The sequence below is a fragment of the Clarias gariepinus genome, chromosome 9 (genome assembly GCF_024256425.1).
Source record: "Clarias gariepinus isolate MV-2021 ecotype Netherlands chromosome 9, CGAR_prim_01v2, whole genome shotgun sequence".
NCBI classification, from domain to species: Eukaryota; Metazoa; Chordata; class Actinopteri; order Siluriformes; family Clariidae; genus Clarias; species Clarias gariepinus.
In genome coordinates, this window is record NC_071108.1 from 16,968,107 (window position 1) to 16,986,603 (window position 18,497).

The following is an 18,497-nucleotide window of genomic DNA, read 5'->3' on the forward strand; positions in this document are numbered from 1 at the left end:
CTATGCAGCTACTGTATGAAACAATAGTTCTGTGCACTGTTGAGTTGCAATAGAGACTCAGCTAGTTAACGATCTACGAGATGACAAGCACGATTAAAAGCATTAGCATGAAAGCTGAAACTGATGTGTTTGAGAGAGAAGGAGGTGCCAGAGATGGATGTACTTTAGGACCAAAGCACTACTTCATTGCTCACTAGGTGGAGATAAAGCAAGAGCTAGGAAAGAAATCTCTCACTTGATTTCGGGAAGGTTTCCTTAACCCCATATGCTATTAAAACAACATGCATCAACAGCAAACAATGGAGCACTTCTGTACTTTGTTTACAGGCTTGTTACAGTATATACAGTATAATAGTTTGCTGTTTTTGTTTTAAAATTAACTGGTTGGATTGTTGCTGAAAAGGACAAACCTACCTTGTTCTGCAGCGCCTTGAAGATGCGGAGATCAGAAATGGCCTAATTCCACTTCCAGCAAGTCATATGGCAGCATAATGTCCACTGGCATGACTACCAGTGAGTAGTCAAAGAGCATTGTGGGAAATGTGGGAAACCGGGAGCTAAAGTGAAAATAGACTAATAACATCAACTCAGAATAAATCTAGTGCACTACTGAAGATCACATGTTATACATGTATACAGTACAACATGCGAGTCATTTGTTGTTGTATTTTTCCTTTTAACCGCTGTTTCCCTAATGATGTCTCCGTCCATTTTCCATTTAATCAGCAACAATGGAGTTTCTGATTATGCAGTGACTTTCATGCCATCATGCAGTATCCGGGGAGCATTAAATCAGTATCCAAACAGCTGTTGCATTCTGTTTTCCGCTATCAGTTCAGGTAGTTCAGTCCAAGAAGCTTCCTCCTCCACATGCTAAACCGGCCAGTTCAGGCCTCTGCTGACCAAATTCCAAACAAAGAGTGATTTTGTTATTGGACAAAACAAATGACAGCATGCACCAGTTTGCATATTTTTTCTGTTTGTCTCTCTTTATTTATCTGCATTTTCCTCATCGCCCCCTGCATTCCCTCTAGCTTTTGTTTCCATCTTTAATAGAATCCTCTTTATTTGTCTTTTCTTTTGTATTTGTTGAATTTTTCCCTTTTCTCACAGGATTTTGTCATATTCATGTCCTCAACGCAAGGTTTGAAGCTGAAAAAAAAGTCAATTAAAACAAAAAGGGAATGGTGCACACAGCGAATTAGTGCATCTGCTGTTTAGAAGTTTAAATAAATGTTGATAAAGAATTTGTAGAGTGGTAAAATGAGAGTGAGTTTACTGCTGATGAAATGAAGGAGATCATGGAGCAGGGTGAATTTCAAGTGTTGCAGTGGCATACATTTTTTTTGGCTGTTTTTTCCCCATTTGTTTCATAATTACCATACTTCAATAATTCAGACTATAAATCAATTTTTTTAAATATTACACAAAGATAACCTGAGTAAATACAGAATGCAGTTTCTAAGTTACAAAAACCTGTCTAGCTCTATGTAAAAAAGTAATTGTCTCCAAACCTTTTTTTTGCCTTGGTACTTTTCCATGGATGCCATGTTTGCCCAGTTTTTTTCTTATTGTTGAATCACTAAAACTGACCTTAACTGTTCTTCTGGGTTCTTTTATGAGTTCCTGGAGCTCTGAGTTGTAGTTGTGCTGTTGGAGTAATTTTGGTAGTCCGGCCACTGCTGGGAAGGTTTACCACCGTACCGAGTTATCTCCATTTTTGGAGAATGGCTCTCACCATGAGGGCAATTACTTTTTCACATAGGGCCAGAAAGGTTTGGACCGATTTTTTTCCCCTAAATAAATATGATAATCTTTTAAAAACTGCATTTTGTATTTACTCGGGTTATCTTATCTTTGTGTGTAATATGCAAAAAAAAATATCAGGAAGGTTGGCAAATATTTTTTCATGTCACTATATAGTAAAAAATTATAGTTTATAATAATCATTGTCAGAAAGAGGGTAAATTTAGGGTTAGGATTAGGATTGGGTTAGTTCCATCAGTTCAGTTCTCTATTACCAGCTCCATTGTGACTCTTAAGACTATCGCTCAAGATTTTTCAGCGTGAGATTTTTCAACGTAGACGTGTGTGTACAAGCCCTGATTATGAGACTGCTAGAATATACCGAAGCAGAGTAACATCCAAGTGAGGTCTATCAGTCTGCTGCAGGCATGAGTACTGTTTTCTTCTATGTATATGGAGCTCTGGGTCTAGACGTGTATTTGTGTGTTTTAAGACTTTTAGTTGGGTTCCATCATTTCCATCCAGCCTAAATGTACGTTGATTGCTGCGTATGTAGACAAGATCAGCTCTAATACCTGCCTGGCACAATCCATCAACTGATTATATGTGCAGGTGTGCTTCTGCAAGCTAACAAGATTTCCATTTCAGAAAGAAGTCTGGCTTGAGTTACGAAGGAAAATATGGTTTCACTTCTGTATATCTGCTGTCAAGAACACCATGTGTCTGCCTCATGTATTATGATTACATATGGCATTTTTTGCGTTGAATCAAATGAAAGCGAAGTTTGATTTTCATTCACATCCCCTGCTTATCTTCCTCTGGTTCTTCAGTCAAGGTGTTACTCTCGAATCTATTTACTCAGACTGGCTGGATTCACCTGGAATTCCAAAGGTAAGAAAACGAACAAATAAGTGAACACCTTTAACCTTGTATATTGAGCTGTTTGCTTTATTAGTAAAATATGAAACTGAGCAAATGCAAAGCTTGTTACAGAAGCCCTGAGACTACACTCTTGGGCCCTGTGTCCTTGTCACACTTCAGCGCAATTGAAATTTATTCTTTAACTTTTTTAAAGTATTCAGACCTGAGGTGTTTCTCCAGGCTGGAGTGCTATGCCTTCATCACTAATTTTAGCTCTGTTCGGCCTTTGATAGCCTGTTTAAACAGCGCTGCCATTAGCGCCTAATACAGATGATTATGAAATCACGCAGGGAAAATGTACTCCATTCACGTGATTCATCGTCTGCTATCCGAGTCACTCAGGTTATTATTGGATTTGACGATTGTTAAACACTTTGCGAGGAAATTTGCCTTGATCCCAGGCTGAGATAATGTTTCTGCTGCAGCATTAATCTTGATGCATAACCCTCAGCAGGGTGTGCCCTGTGTTTCCTGCTGAATTTTACAGCAACGCAGAATCTCCTTTACTGTACAGTAAGTGCTATGGAATTTGTGACTAAAGTTGGCACACAGTTCTGTGGTTCTGTGCATATCAAGCTAAAGGTTCATCTTATAGATTTTGAACACAGATTTTTACACTATATCGTACTTTAACGTTCATCAAAACAAATAATGGTAGGAAATAGTTGGCGAACACCCATTCTCTAACACACAAGGCACAAGAGATGCACACACCCATAGAATGACTAATGAGATAGAAATAGGACTCTATTTTTATAGACATCAGGAGTTCGTGAGTACCCGAGATGTGGGCCTTTTTTTACTCCCTTGGCCTTATTAAACTTCTTCGGCCTATAGAATCGACTCCTACATTCAAATTCTAATATTTCTAATTAGAAGGGAAAAAAAAGAGATTTCTACAAATCTTGTCTTGTATCAGCAGGTGTGTGAGCCGGGGTCAGAGGCATCAGGATGCATAAAGCTGTGTGGAATAAAGTGACATTCACTCAAATGTCAGCCATGCCTCCACAGTCCAGTGTGAAGCCATAAATGTCTCTGTCACCTTTCAGTTCTGAGAGTGTGTATGCGTCTTAGAGCCTCTCCCTCCTTTTGCTTACGCATTGAGGAATTCTTTGTGGCTGTGTGCATGTTTTTAAGCGAATAAAGGAAAGGGAAGGACATGGTCCAGACTATGATAATGGTAATGGCAGACTTTTAGAGGCATGCTGTCTGACTGAACCCTGAAGGCGGGATAATGTCCAGGCCGTGAGCTGCCATTAGAGCAATAAAGCAGCAATGCAAGCCATCTCTTGTTAGCAGGAGCAGTTTACTGCCAGAAGGCTCTGGACTGCACACAGTTCCAATCCCAAATCAGACAAATACCTTTACACACATCCACATACACGCCTGACTCGCCCTTTTGCCGAGAGTCACAACTAGAAATCTGGCCTTTTTTTTTTTTTCTTTCAGATACGCTTTCTCAGAGAAGTACGCTTTTGGTACCAATACTAAAATTAGTACCATGCTTAATATTCATCAGTGAGAAATGTCACAGATCTTAATCAGCTCTGTGTAAGTTCCACTGTTGACTATCAGAAATGTACACATGTCTGTTCATTCAGTTACAGTGGACGTAGTATACAATACTCACATTATAGTACTTTCCATAGTATCAATATGTAGTTGAGTCTCTAGTTTGCATGCACAAATCAAAATATGATTGGGGACGGGACATTTAATTTTTGTATTGGCCATAGCTTAATTAGATTTTTCCTCTATTGTGACCTCATATAAGAAAAGCCTTCCACAGCTTGTCGCTCAGCTACATATCAGCTCCTATCATTAAACCTTCTTACACTGATTTTATGTTTGGGATGTATTATCAGGTAAGATGGAGCATATAGCTCAAACATTGCCTTTGCTTCAAAGCTGTACTTGTGTTATCAGATGAACACAGGAAGAGTTATTACTTCACTGCAGGTCCTAATTAAAGACGGGGAATTTTGGCATGAGGATTGGACTCATATTGTCTGTGGAACTGCTTTCCAATAAGCAGTTGGTAACAGAATTGGATTTTCCTAACTATTGCTGTTCTCAACCCCTAATGGCCTTTTATTATTCACTCATTTGCCCTAAAGATATTCTGTAACTACTATGAATTATTCAGTAACTACAGTGAAGCTACTAGGAAATGTATGTAGTTACAAGAAAAATGGATGCTAAGACTGAAGCCGTCAACATGTCCTGGGGTTAAACCGGTGATCTCACAGTAGATCACTCTGGTTACTGAATGCAGCTCAGCTCACCTGTCACATTTTGTCTCACACAGCAGGATCTTTCTGTTATTTATTTGCTAATACCTATAGAAGTACAGTAAGAGTCCTAGTAATGCATGTTGAATTGAATTGAGAAAGACAGAAATCCTGTTGTTGGTCATTTCCAGGTGTTTTGCATTACCCAGGAGCAGTGTTGTAGTCACATCACTTACCTTGTAGTCAGCAGATCTTAAGTCTAGGTTGAGGCTATATTATTTCAGAGTGGAATCTTTTCAAGTTGAGCGCAAGTGAAGTCATAAAGAGGGCTATTTTATATTGAAGAAGATACCTTGGTATACCTTGGTATACCTGCACTTGATGCAAAGCTCTGCAATGATTTTCCAAAGACTAAATTGGCACATAACAGTGTACGATCACTGTGTTCAAAAGTCTCCACATTTTCACGTTGGAAACCAGTGCAGGAATTGATCCAGAGTGTGGATTCAAATACAACCTGCAAGATTCTGGAAAAAAAATAATTATATTTGGTGCTTTGGAAATTAAGAAATTGGTTATACAATCATTGCTTACCGATTATATAGCAGTAAATTGGTGACAGGATCATGAGCACCCAAGACTCATTCATTCTCCATGGGAACCAAAGGCTAGCCTGTCCGCTCCAATCACAAAGAAAAGCCAACACAGCACAAATCAAAGAAAAATTAAATGTTGGTCAAAATAGAAAGGCACCAGAACACCCAGTACACCACAGGTTGCTGCACTTGGAGAACATCAAGCAAAGAGCCCAAGGCCACAGATCCAGCCTCCAAGTTCCCCAGATGCTGTACCGATGCAATTTGTGAGCAGAAGGTCTGCCCTGCAGCACACAGCACTCAAAGGATCCACTGAAACATTCTGGTGTCAGACACCACACCGCACCGCACCCTGGGGGCTTGTGGAGTCATGCCCTGAGGAGCCAAAGGTGGCACAAGGGGAACCTGCACAATATTGGCCATAAAGCTTTTGCGTTGTAACGTTATTGCTGATCAGAGTAGACTTAGGCTAAATTTAGGAGTCATGTGCTACATCACTCCCTGGGGAAACCAGTGTGTGGGGTCTGTCAGCACCTGAGCCTTTGTCCACGCTGTTCTTCTTCTGTGTATGCACATGCACACACTTAAACACACATACACACTTTCTCAAATAGTTCCATAATGCATATTAATGAATATATGAATACAGAGATACTATAAGAAAGACAGACAGTTCTGTGTAAGGAAAAGTTGTCATGAATGTGCATGTAATATTAGCTTTCTCAATTGTATGTGAGTGTGTGTGAAAGAGAGAGGGAGAGAGAGAGAGAAAGAGGTGGAGAGTAAGAGAGAGAGAATGCTTTAGCTCCTCCCCAGGCAGTACAGAAGAAAGCAGTGTTTGATTACAATGAGGTTCTGCTCCCAGACGTGAACTGCTACTGCTGTCTGGCTTTGACTGGATACCAGCTACCGCACATCTGTCTCTCTTTCTCACTTTCCTTCTTCTCACTCACTCTCGCTTCGCACCTATTCTAACCTCCGTCTCTTCATTATCTCTCTTGCTTGACTGTCGCTCTCTCCAAGTCCCCCCCCACCCATCATTTTTTCGCGCTTGTCCTCCCCCTGTTTTCTGCTGTCTCTCCTCTGCTGGGTATTTCTCACTCAGTGAGTGTGTGTGTGTGTGCTTATTTGAGAGGGAGAGAGAGAGCAGAGCAGTGTACTGGCAGAGCTGACTGTAATAAGGTTAAGTGCAGCTTGCGTGAGAGCTTGAAGGAAGGAGAGGGAGAGAGAGAAAATGAAAGAGGGAGAGAGAGAGAGACCGGACAACTGGAGGAGTGGATCAGAAAGGAACTGACGCCCCGTTTCAAGTTAATGAGGGAATTTTTCCTCGTCTCTCCCCCTCTGCCTCTCTTTCTTTCCACTTAACATTCTCCTCCTCTCTTCCTTTGCTCCAGTGGCTCGGAGAAGCCAGCTCGAAGTGGTCTCAGTCTCCGGCAGTCACACGAGTCACACAGGAGGTAAGTCCATCCTGATAACTCATGCTCTCTGTGGTGGAACAGCTGTTTTACCAGTTTAGCAGCCGTTTAGATTTCACGTCTCACGTACTGCAGCACTCGTAGTGTTTGAGGTTTTAGCTGTGGGAAATATGAAGTTCATTATGCTTTTATCTCACACTTATATGCTTGTGTCATATCCTGTACCTGCAAATGTTTTGCACAATCAGAAAATAGAGTACACTTCTGTTTTTAGACTCTGTTCCAGAACAGATGTTTTTTAACTGTGTGCGTGTGTGTGTGCGTGCACTCAGTGTCCTTTGGAATGGTGTTAACTCGTCTGTGTGTGCCTGTGAATCTTTATCTGTTGCACTTATATAGAGGTAGAGTTGAGCAATAGGATCATATAATATCTATACAGTTGAATGTTATCAGGAACCAACATCTCTGACCAACTCCAGTGTTACACCTGGACTTAGCAAATGTTTCATCTTTCATTCAGTAAGAACAAGTTTTACTATGTAAAATGGAAATATTCTAGAAACCTTAGTTGTTTCTTTTTTATTATTAATATTATCGTTGCATTTTGCTGCCATTCTGTCAGCTTATCTTAACATTATGATATATTTACCGTATTCGGAAAGATACTTTTCTCACCTCGTGGACCCTCGCTTGAAGGCCGCTTGAAGTTGTGCGCGCGCGTAAGAGATGGAGAGTGATGTGTCCCCACTGGTATTGCAAAGACGCCTCGTGGCTGCATATTTGATTGAGGGTGTGTGTGCGTGAGAGAGTGAGACAAAGATGCCTAATGATTTTCTCTCATAATAAACCGTGTACATATTATTCAACATTATGCTTCCCTCTCAAGCATATAATCTGTTGAGTACTCTCTTTCTCCTTCTGTCTGTCACTGTGCTGCTCTGCAGGTTGTAAAATGGATGCACCTCAGTGGCGGCACTCGAAAGGGCACCAAGCGGAAGAGAGCAGGGCCCAAGGTGAACTTCAAAGAGGTAAGACCCCGCCACGTCGGCTTTAAATAGCTCCCTCACATTCTCCGCCGTCTCGTCGTCTTCTGGCTCCTCACTCGGGTTTAGTTTCCTTAAAAAAAAAAAATTTAAAACCCTGATTCTCCTCTACGTCCAGCAGCAGATTCTTTTCTCTTTTCTCCGCTTGGCTTTGCATTTCTTTAAGACTGCATGTACAGTACAGTTTGTACAGTTTTCCCGCTTCTTTTTTGTTTTTCTTGTGGCGTGACATTATCAGATCTAAGGAAGGGCCCAGAACAGGGAAATGGGGGTGGGCATTGTTCTTCGCCCATATTTCTTGGCAATGAAGTGCCAGGAAGAGACAGAGGAGGACAATCAGGGATTTGAAAACTTGTCCTGAAATGGCTTGGCTGCTCTTTCTGCATGACATCATGGGACAGTCGTGACTCAGCTCATTTTGTGTTTTCCTGTGGAAGCGTTTAAAATGGCCCTCACCAGCGCTGCCTGTTGCTCTGTGTGTGTGTGTACGTGTGTGTGTGTGTGTGTGCGTGTGCGTGCGTGCGTGTGTGTCTTGCGTGTGCATAAGACTAGTGGCTGCTGTTTACTTCCACCATTGAATCTTTTTATCTCTAACTCACAGTTGACGTCAGCATTTGTTTTTCCTTTACTGTAAATACATCACATCTCAAATAGCAAAAGTGTGTGTGTGTGTTTATGATTATGATTATGATTAGGCTGTGTTTGAGTTTCAGCAGTGAGGTCATATCTGATTCAGGGTTTGTCACGTCGGTGGTGGGGTTGTGTGCGTGTGTGCGTGTGTGTGTGTGTGTGGCTAGAACACAATGCCTCTTTACAAACACATGTGAGCAGTAAAAACACTTGAAAGAAGGGTTAACACCAGCCTAGTTGAGTGCGTGTGTCAAACACGTAACGCTCATGATGCAGGAATTTCTAGAATCCGCATTGTTTACTCGAAAATGCTTGTATCGGTCATATGTTTAGGGTTAATGTCGTTTTCCGACGACGTACATTTTCCATCCTGTAATTCAAGTGAAGAATGTTCCACCTGCGATTACAGGGAGAGGAAATTAGTTTGGAGTTCTGTTTGGAAAGTGTCCGAAAAGTACAAGACACCTGGTGCGCAAACAACAACAACAGTGGCTTCGCACCTACCTACCAGGTTGACGTGTTTGCTTCGAGAATTGAGGGATGAGGTTAGAGGATGAAGCTTGGGGGGGGGGGCATGAAAGAAAAGAAAGGCCAATTACAGTCTAGTTGGCTCCGTACGATGGGCTGGGCGGAGAGAGAGGGAGAAGGAAAGAGCGATTGTTTGAAGTGCTGCCATAAAAGCCAGGCTGAAAGGAAACACTAGTGACCTCTCGCACGCACGCACGCACGCACGCTCACAACTCCCTCCTTCATCCCTGCGCCTGCTAGCAGAGAATGGCGGGAGCCCCCGAGTCCTCCAGGTGTATTTTATATTACTTATTCACAGACTTCAAAAGCGAGTGCCTCATCCTTTGCCTGTTCATAAATCAGGTTCGGGTGTTGCTCTTAAACAGAGGAAAGAGCAAGGCCCCGGCACGCAGCCGTTCTCCGCAGCAATTACATCATTACTAATTGGCGTTGTCGAGGCCCAGACACCCCTGATCAACCCCAGACTGAGATCTGGGTCGTTTTAATGTGAAATGAAAGTTTTGCACCGGAAAAGAATCGAGTTTTATTGCCTGCCCCAGTGTGTGGGTGTGCATGAGCGGATATGGTGTGTTGAGGGAGGTTTGCTGTGGTGTATTAGTTACGCTTATGTGCTAATGAGATTCCTTTTGCTTCATTTTCTTCCAAATTATGGAGAGTGTTTGCCTGCTCTGGCTCATTTTTAGACAGACACAGAGAGGAGAGCGAGAGAGACTCGAGTATCATCTCAGCTTTCGGACGTTTCCGTGTCTCATATTCCCATCATTCATTGCACATGATGGAATAAAAATGTATCGTGAATGCTATCAGCATTAAGTCATCAGTTTTCTGTTTGATAGCACATTGCTCGATTTGTTCCATTAGCTAATGGCTAACTGGAAACCCCAATAAAAGAGGAAGCTCCTCACCCGTTTGAGGTTTACATCTTGTGAAATCACTTTCTGTTCACAAAGCACAGACGCAGAGAATCAGGCAATCACATGGCAGCCGCTCCACACGTTTAGGCACGTAGACATGTTTAAGACAATCTGCTGAAGTTCAAACTGAACATCAGAATGAGGAAGCAAGGTGATTTAAGTGACTTTGAACGTGGCATGCTTGTTGATGGTAGACAAGCAGGTCTAAATATTTCTGAAGCTGCTTTTCTACTAGGATTTTTTACAAAAAAACATCTCTAGAGTTTATAGAAAATGCAATATGGACCAAAACCTCTAAGCAATGTTTTTAGCACTTTATTGAATCCATGCCATGAAGAATTAAGGCAGGTTTGAAGGCAAAAGTGACCTGTAATGGCAAAATGTGCCTAATATAGTCGCCAGTGAGTGTATATTCATCACCACGTGTCTTCCCTGTTTTGTAGTTCGTTCATGTACAACATGTAAAAGTGTTTATTAAGTACTAAACTGTAACATTATAGAACATTTTATGAGGCTTAATAAATTACAGGCTTGTTAAATATGAGTTAAAAAAAAAAAAGCACACAGAAAAGGTGAAAACATCCCTAAAAATCAGTTCTAACCTGCACGCTTACACAACAGTGTTTGCTCTACTGTATATTTTTAGATTATTTTATTTTGAAATGAAAACCAAGACCCCATGTCAAACCAAACGACAGCTTTGAGTGGACATCTGGTTGAGACTAGAGATGTCCAGTGCATCACATCTGGAATCCCAAAGAACTTTCCGGAAAGTCTTGCAGGAATTATAACGAAACGCAGATTAAAGGACTGCACTTTGACAAGCAGCAGCACTGCGTCCCTGCGTCTCAGAAGACCGTGTCGTGTTCAGTGGACTGTTCTGTTCTTTCTGGAACACAAACCAAAAAAAAAAAAAAAAAGTAAATCTGGTGAATTATATTTTTTTGGCTACAGTTGTCATGTTTTAAACAACAGTTTTATGATTTAAAAATCAGTTTTAAAAAAGATCCCTTTAAGAACTTATATCAGTCACACTTATATCAGAAAGCTTTTTGTGGACTGAGACTGATTATTAACTCGAGTGAAGCTGATGAAGAACTGTACAAGTTCAAGGGTTGAATTATGTTAAAAAAAAAAAAAAAGCTTCTATTTCTCACAAGCCCCCTGTGTGAATGTGAATATTAAATGTAAATGTGAATATTCTCAACACAAAACAGATAGAGATCATAACAGTGAGTTTCATTCGGTATGTACAGTACTGTGTATCTGTAGTACAAATTTTGTTATACATGTTTTTCATGGTGACTTAGTGTTTTTTATTCATACATAAATTAATAAATAAATAATATTACAAAAGAATATTTACATGCCTTTAAACAAAGCAGCACGCTCAGTATAATCAAACAGCTGTTACTACTTACTTACAGGACAGTGCAAAAGGCTTAGAAACACTAAAAAATGGCATAAGCAAAAATGCTTTTGAGAACATTTCTACATAAAAGAACTTTTCTTATAATAATATAATAAACATAGTCAAAATTTTTGCTTGAAAAGAAATCGGATACAGATTTCTGTAGGTTTATACGTAAAACAGATAGTAGGTTTTACTGAGTGTGCTGGAGAATATACTATACCAGTTCTTCTGGTCACACCTGCTCCTTTCTACTTTGCAAGACCCAGGAGCCCATATGTAATATGGGCCATTAAAGCAAAATAGATGCTTTTAATTTATGTTTAAATAGTTTATTGTGTTTTTATTTTGTGTATTTATTAATTTTATTATTAAGATAAAAAAAACTTAATAGTTATTATAGCAACATAATGCGAACGTACATCTGTGTACTTTTGGCACATTGGTAAAACATATATTTTTTTTATGGTGTCTAAGATAGATGATAAGTACAGTATGGACACACAGGGCTGACGAAGAGCATCATCAGGAAACTCCCGTTTTATGGTTCTTTAGTGCTTTGTTACAGATCGTGGTTGTTCTGTCTGAGATGTCTTTGACGTGGTTTGCCATTTGATGTTATGTTTGTACACTGTATATTTTGGTTGTTTGTCTTTGCTGCCCTTTTGCTTCAGGAACGTATATATATATCCAGTAAATCTGTTTTCCTCTCCCCGCCTCTGCATCACGTCTGTTTTCCCTTCGTCTGAGTGGCTAAATCTGATTTATGAAGACGGGAGGAAATGGATGTACGGCTCCTCATCACAGAGACACAAGTGCACTGAGGCGGATACTGTAGATGTGTGTGTGTGTGTGTGTTTGTGTGTGTGGGGGGGCTAGAATCCCACTCCTTCTGTTACTAGACTTGTGTAAGAATCTATGAGATCTAAGAAAGCAACAAACAATAATCTATAAACAACAGGCAGAGTGCATCTGTGTTTGTGTGTGCGCGCGAGTAGAAATGAACAATAATGTGCTTTTGAGTTGTGTATAATTTTTCCATTCCATGAAATTGCTGTACTTGGCGAGAAAAAAAGAAAGTGTGCACATCCAGGGCTAGTTCCAGTGCTACACATATGCGCTTATAAGTGTGGACGCCTTGCCAATGACTGTAACCATGTGTGTTTGTGTGCTAGAGATACTTGGTCCAGAGATCTTTCTTGTGTCCAGACAGAGAGGATCATGGGAAGGGCAGGATCTGCTGAGAGGAAAAAAAAAATGCTGGAGAGAATAAGCCGAGAAGTCATGTGCTTTTTATTATGCACACGCATTACATGCACGTTTCATTACATCCACATTCCTCACATAAAGGAGATTTTAATCAAAATGCGATCGTCCAACTTACTAAAGCAGCTAAACTTATGGTCAGATGTGTTTTTAAAAAATTGACTTCAAATAGGCTATAAATGAATGTGATAATACTAATATGAAGAGAAAGATTTATTCTGACAGCTTGAATGGAAATGTGTTATATCAGGATAGCTCTAAATGATATCATGTTTTAAAAGGGTTCCTAATGGAAAAAAAATGATAATGCAGGCTATAGAAACTGAAAATCAAGATGCACTTACCGTATTTTTTGCGATAAATCTAATAATCTAATCAAAATCTAATGGGTACCCAGAGGCTCCCAGCCCTTGAGTGTGTATGTATGTGTGTAGTGATGGTGGATGTGATCTAGTCTTCCTCTAGCTATCCATATTTGTGTCAGAAGTTCAGAAGGTTTACTATTTATCACTTCATGAATATATTATTTACACTCAAGATAAATCAGTTGTTTTGTATTTGTAAAAATGAGTGAACATCCTGTACTTTTTTGTGTGTTTATTTTTGTAAAGTCAAACTATATATACATTCTGATGATTCGAACTATGTTAACTGTACTCATGTCAAAATGACTAGGATACTGTGATCTCTCACATGCCCTAATGCGTATACCTTTGTAGTGTAGGACACTGCATGTTGTGTTGTAGTGTACATTAGAGGCACATGAAGAATCCTGAGAGACATTCTGAGAGACAGAACCACAAACCAGTCTGATGTCTGGTGTCCAATTCCAATCACTATTGTTTAATGGCTCACATCAGCGATCTGACCACTCGATCTCTCAGCGCCTGAGCTTTTTGTTGAATTTTCTCAAAGGACGCCGAGGCTGGAGGTTTAGGCAGCTTTTAATGCAAGCACTTTCCTGAAAGAGATAAAAAGAAAAAAAAAATCTCTTTGTCATTTAATCCCATCTGTGTTTGTCTTTCTCGTGCAAACGGAAAAGGCATCAGCCAGGAAATATACAGTCACATACAGCATTAACCGATTATGCACGGCACCCGCAGACACTCCCCCTCCCATACCCCCGCCCCCTTCCACCAGCGTTCAACACCAAAACTCCAGCTGGTTTCGAGTAAAGTAGCAATTTGTGAGTAAGTGCACCCTCATAAATGTGCAGTAGCCCATAGTGGTCAATCAAATTGCTGTTTTTTTTCCCCCTGATGTCTAGCCCCTCTGAAGGGGCCTCGTCTGGGGGAAAATGAAATTAATGCTCCCACATAAAAAAAAAAAAAAAAAAACGCGCTCTGTGAACTCAGCCATCGTTTCTTTTTCGGCTAAGCACAACTTGAAAACATCTGTCAGATGGAGAAACTGAGGGCTGTGTTTTTGGTAATGAGCGAAGGAGACGTCGAATCCCACAGACGACGCTGACGCTATTAAACTTCCTCCTGTTCCTCCACACCTCCCTCTCCTCTCCGTCTTGGAGGGTCTGTGGGGATACACTTGTAAAGCCAACTGCATTGATGGCCATCGCTTCAAACCACTGGGTCTGAAAGAGCCAGGAATTACTGAGTGGAACAGATGAATCTAATAACTGCGACTTTTCATAAAGCTTTTCTTCCCCCATTGTTACAGATGGAGCCACGCCAAATAGCCGCGGAAGTGTGAATTGCGTACGAATGGCGTACGGCTGCCCTATGCACGCCGTAATCCCCCCTCCTTTTTCTTTGAGAAAGGCGTGTCAAGATTTCACAGTAAACACGCCCATTCAAGCCCTATTTATGCATTGACCTGGTTCCACCACTAGATGGCGCTTCGTTCTCAAGGACACGTTAACAACAAGCCAGCAATTTAGCTGCGCTGCGTTGCAATCACGTGATTTTAACAACCCGCTCCCACCCCCGCCGAACTGACGCTGCCAAACTGCACTAGAGATGAAGATGGCGGATTAATGGACTATTCACGGTAAGTGTTTTAATTTATAAAATTTGTTTGGGATTAGTTTACAGTTTATTTCCCAGTTTAGTTTTTTTTACCGGCCGTTTTAAAAATCACTGGCAGCACGAGCAGCGTGCGATGTAACTTTAGATAACTTAATGATCTGTTTACCAGGTCTGGAGTTAACATTACAGCTTACTGTCAGTGTCACAAACGCACAATGTCACTCCTCTTCAACTAAAAAGACACTAAAGCTTTAAAAATACTATTAATGTCCCTATTACAAAAGCTGCACTACCGGATGAAGAGTGTTTGTGTTTTGTAAAAATGCCTTTAGAATCTGACCGCGTGCTGTCTGGATAAATTCAACATTTATTTATTATTTGGGTAAGAGTTAATCTGCAGGTTATATCTGTGAATATAATGTGATGCAGTTCATGAAGGACACAAGCTGAGGATAGATGTACAGGAGCTCGCGAGCCAAACGCTCATAACCGGGTTTATATTTTTCTCAGTTTGGCCGTGACTTTGCGCGGTAGCGCGAGCGCTTAGTTACCGAGCTGGATAAAAACTCTGAAGTGTTTATCAGTTAAGGAGTGTGAGGAGGGGGAGGTGTGTGTGTGGGGAGGTGTGTGAGGAGGTGTGGGGGGCTTCAGTACTGGGTAAGTTATAGTTTGGCTTCAGAGATGAACTAATATATACGAGTGTTATATCGCCTAACTTATTTGTATGAAAAGCGCATTTTAATTTAATGCAGACGAGAATACAGACAGACCGGGGTTAACACTAACAAAGTTCAATGGTTAAAGTTAGCCCAGTTTATTTACATTCCAGAATTCCCCAAAACAGTATTTTACACACTCTGTGGTGTGGGTTTACTAATATCTTTTATATTTATTACAACCAGATATTCTGTAAAGTTTATTTATCTTTGTCTTCACTAAATTCTCCTGTTGTCTTTAATCAGAGCTTCGCTGTGAAGGATTGGGGGGTCAGACGGATGACGGTTGGCCTTTTGGAGATACTGGAGGAGCCTGAACAAGCTGTTGAGGGAGCTGTAGGAGGGATGACGTCACAGTGCAACAGCTTTAGAATGATGTTTGGTCAGGTCTACTGTATGTTCTGAACATAGAATTGCAAAACGTCTGATACTTTAGGGGGGAAACAAAGAATTAAACAGTTCCATCTTTAATATATTTTTTTAATGATATTTTAATATAAAAGAACCAGATAGAGACTGATAAGCAGCTGATGTTATCCGGGTATTTTAATGACCTTTAAGCAAAAATTTAACATGTTTTTACCTGTTTTATACAAATTATTGTTTTACCTTTGACTAGTTTTGGAAGAATAAATTTTATTTTTAAAGTCATGTGTGCGTGTTTTAATTGTTGGGGGATTGTTTGTGTATTTAAAAATACATTTACTTAAACCAACAACTTCAATGTGCAAAAATGGGACCCGACGTTGTTTTAAATAGTCAAAGAGTTGGGCTAATAATAATAATAATAATAATAATAATAATAATAATTATTATTATTATTATTATTACTGGTTATAGAAACAAATTAAAACAACAGTTAAACACTTGATCATATGTATCTGTGCTAGTTTGTGTTTGTGACTATGTGACCCATAATCATTTTTTCTCAGTATAAAATTTTTGGGTTTTTTTAAGAACTCCATTAAAAGAGCAAAGACAAACTTAGAAGGAGTGGAAGGTAAGAAACCTTAGTGGAGAATACTGACTCTGACATGGTGCTAATTGCTCTGTGTGTGTGTGTGTGTTTGGCGGGGGGAGGGGTACTTCAGACTTGCTTGTCTCTGCCCAAATGTTTGTGTTAAAGCAACGGAGAAATGCCGGAGCGCGCGCACACACACACCTCTCATCCACAACCGCTTTAACTGTTGTCTTGTAAATCGTTGATTAAACCTATGAACACAGCTGTTCAGCATCAGTCCTAAACACAAGCGCAGGGTCTGTTTTTGTCCTTAATTAAAAGACACCAATATGTTAATAATTTACACAATGATAACATGTTGTTTATGTTTAATGCTTATTTTGCGGGAAAAGGTAATAAGCAATATTTAGAATAAAACAAACCAGGAAGTAAGTGTTTCATACATTAAGGTGCTGTGTATAACCAAGTGCCCCAAAAGACATAGTAACAGTGTAAAGAGTGTGTGCGCTGTGGGGGATTGGAAGGTGACGGAACGAAGATAATCATTTACAAGACAAAAGACGTTCAGAGGTGTGTTATGCCCTAAACCCCCCCCCCCCCCCCCCCCCGGCACGGATTGCCCCCCATTACGCAATCGCTATCTTCAGAGAAAAGCCGCCCCTTTTCATTTAAACGCGTTAGCGAGTGTTTTTTCTTTCCCTCCGCTCGGTTTTGTGAACACAGTTGCGTTCAGTAACACGGTGGAACCAATTACCTAAACAGCAGCAACAACAACCATTATGATCACACTTTGTTGAATTTATATTGCTTAAATATTTCGCAGCTGTGTCCTCTTTGCATTGCTACGTGTTTATTTACTTCCTTTTCGCATCGCACGTATAATGCACTCTAAAATCGACACTATCGAACTTGGAAATGATATAATATCCAATCAAACATCACGTTATTAAAATTAACGAATTTGTCACTACTCTTCTCTTATGCAGCATGGCTAAAAAGATAATAAAAATTACACCAAAGTGCTGCAGGTTTGGTGTCTGTGAGCTTTTCCTAATCAGAGTTACACGGGGGGCATTTTGTGGCTGATCCAGTTACACTTAGATATTGCACAGAGGGGAGTTCATTTCTGTTTTCTTCATCCTAGCTTAATTTCATCTCATGAAATAATAGTAAGTTTTGGAGTTTTGGTATGAGTTCATCTCCCCAGCCAGTGTTGGGACAGGGTAGCATCATGGCAGGATTGGTGTAACTTTTCTTATCTTTTTAGCCGTGCTGCGTAAGAGAAGAGTGGTGAGAAATTCATTACTTTCGTTACTAGACATGGTCTATTTTGTCTGCAAGTGAAATACATCGATACGTTAATAATTTACACCACGATAACATTACTGCAGAAGGATCTAGAGACGTGACTTTGAGACGTTCACAGTATATTCGAACCGTAGACAGTGTTTATTCTGCAGAACATTACAAAACAGCCATGTCCAATAAAACAGTGCATCTTTAATAAGCCACATTGGTTTAGAGTCAGTAGTAAAATTAACGAAAGACTGAGAAGCCCCGTAAACTTGACCCTGACAATAATAGTCGATCTTATATTTATGTTTATATATATATATAGGCCCTATATATATATATATATATATATAGATATATATGTTCGAATTAACGTTTCAGGGTAGCCTATATAATTTGTTTTGTCATCTGTTTACAGCGTTGGCTGATTTTTTGTGATTGAGACCCATGGGTTACATTGAAATGTTTTTTATTAGTAGTAGTAAGCCTGGCTTTAGTAACCCTGGATGAATCACAATATAAGCCCTCTTTCGTGCACGCCCTCTCTCTCATTCTCTCTCTCTCACACACACACGTACACACACAAACAAATAAAACATGAAATCGCGTAAAACCAAATGAAACTATGGCAAAAATATATAAGCAGTAAATTACAGTAGTATCCTGTAGGTGATTCCTGTCCTGATGACAGGCGCTGACCCTCTGGAACTGTTTAGTTCTGTTAGTATTGTGTTCAGGTGTGAATGTTTATGGGGATTTAATCTGTCTCTGCTGCCGCATCTATTCACCGGAGTGATAAGTGATTAATGCCCCATCAGATCTTTGATGGGGGAGACGTTATGCT

General features: G+C 40.2%; 1 protein-coding gene across 4 annotated transcripts in view; it reads left to right on the plus strand.

Moving 5' to 3' along the window:
• Nucleotides 1–18,497, plus strand: part of aopep (aminopeptidase O (putative)) — an 81,616-nt gene that overhangs the window by 36,573 nt on the left and 26,546 nt on the right. For all 4 annotated transcript variants that reach the window (XM_053503571.1, XM_053503573.1, XM_053503574.1 and 1 more), the window contains exons 11-13: nucleotides 2,577–2,637; nucleotides 6,889–6,951; nucleotides 7,854–7,937. In XM_053503571.1, the coding sequence (XP_053359546.1) occupies nucleotides 2,577–2,637; nucleotides 6,889–6,951; nucleotides 7,854–7,937 (208 nt within the window). The remainder of the gene's footprint in view (nucleotides 1–2,576; nucleotides 2,638–6,888; nucleotides 6,952–7,853; nucleotides 7,938–18,497) is intronic.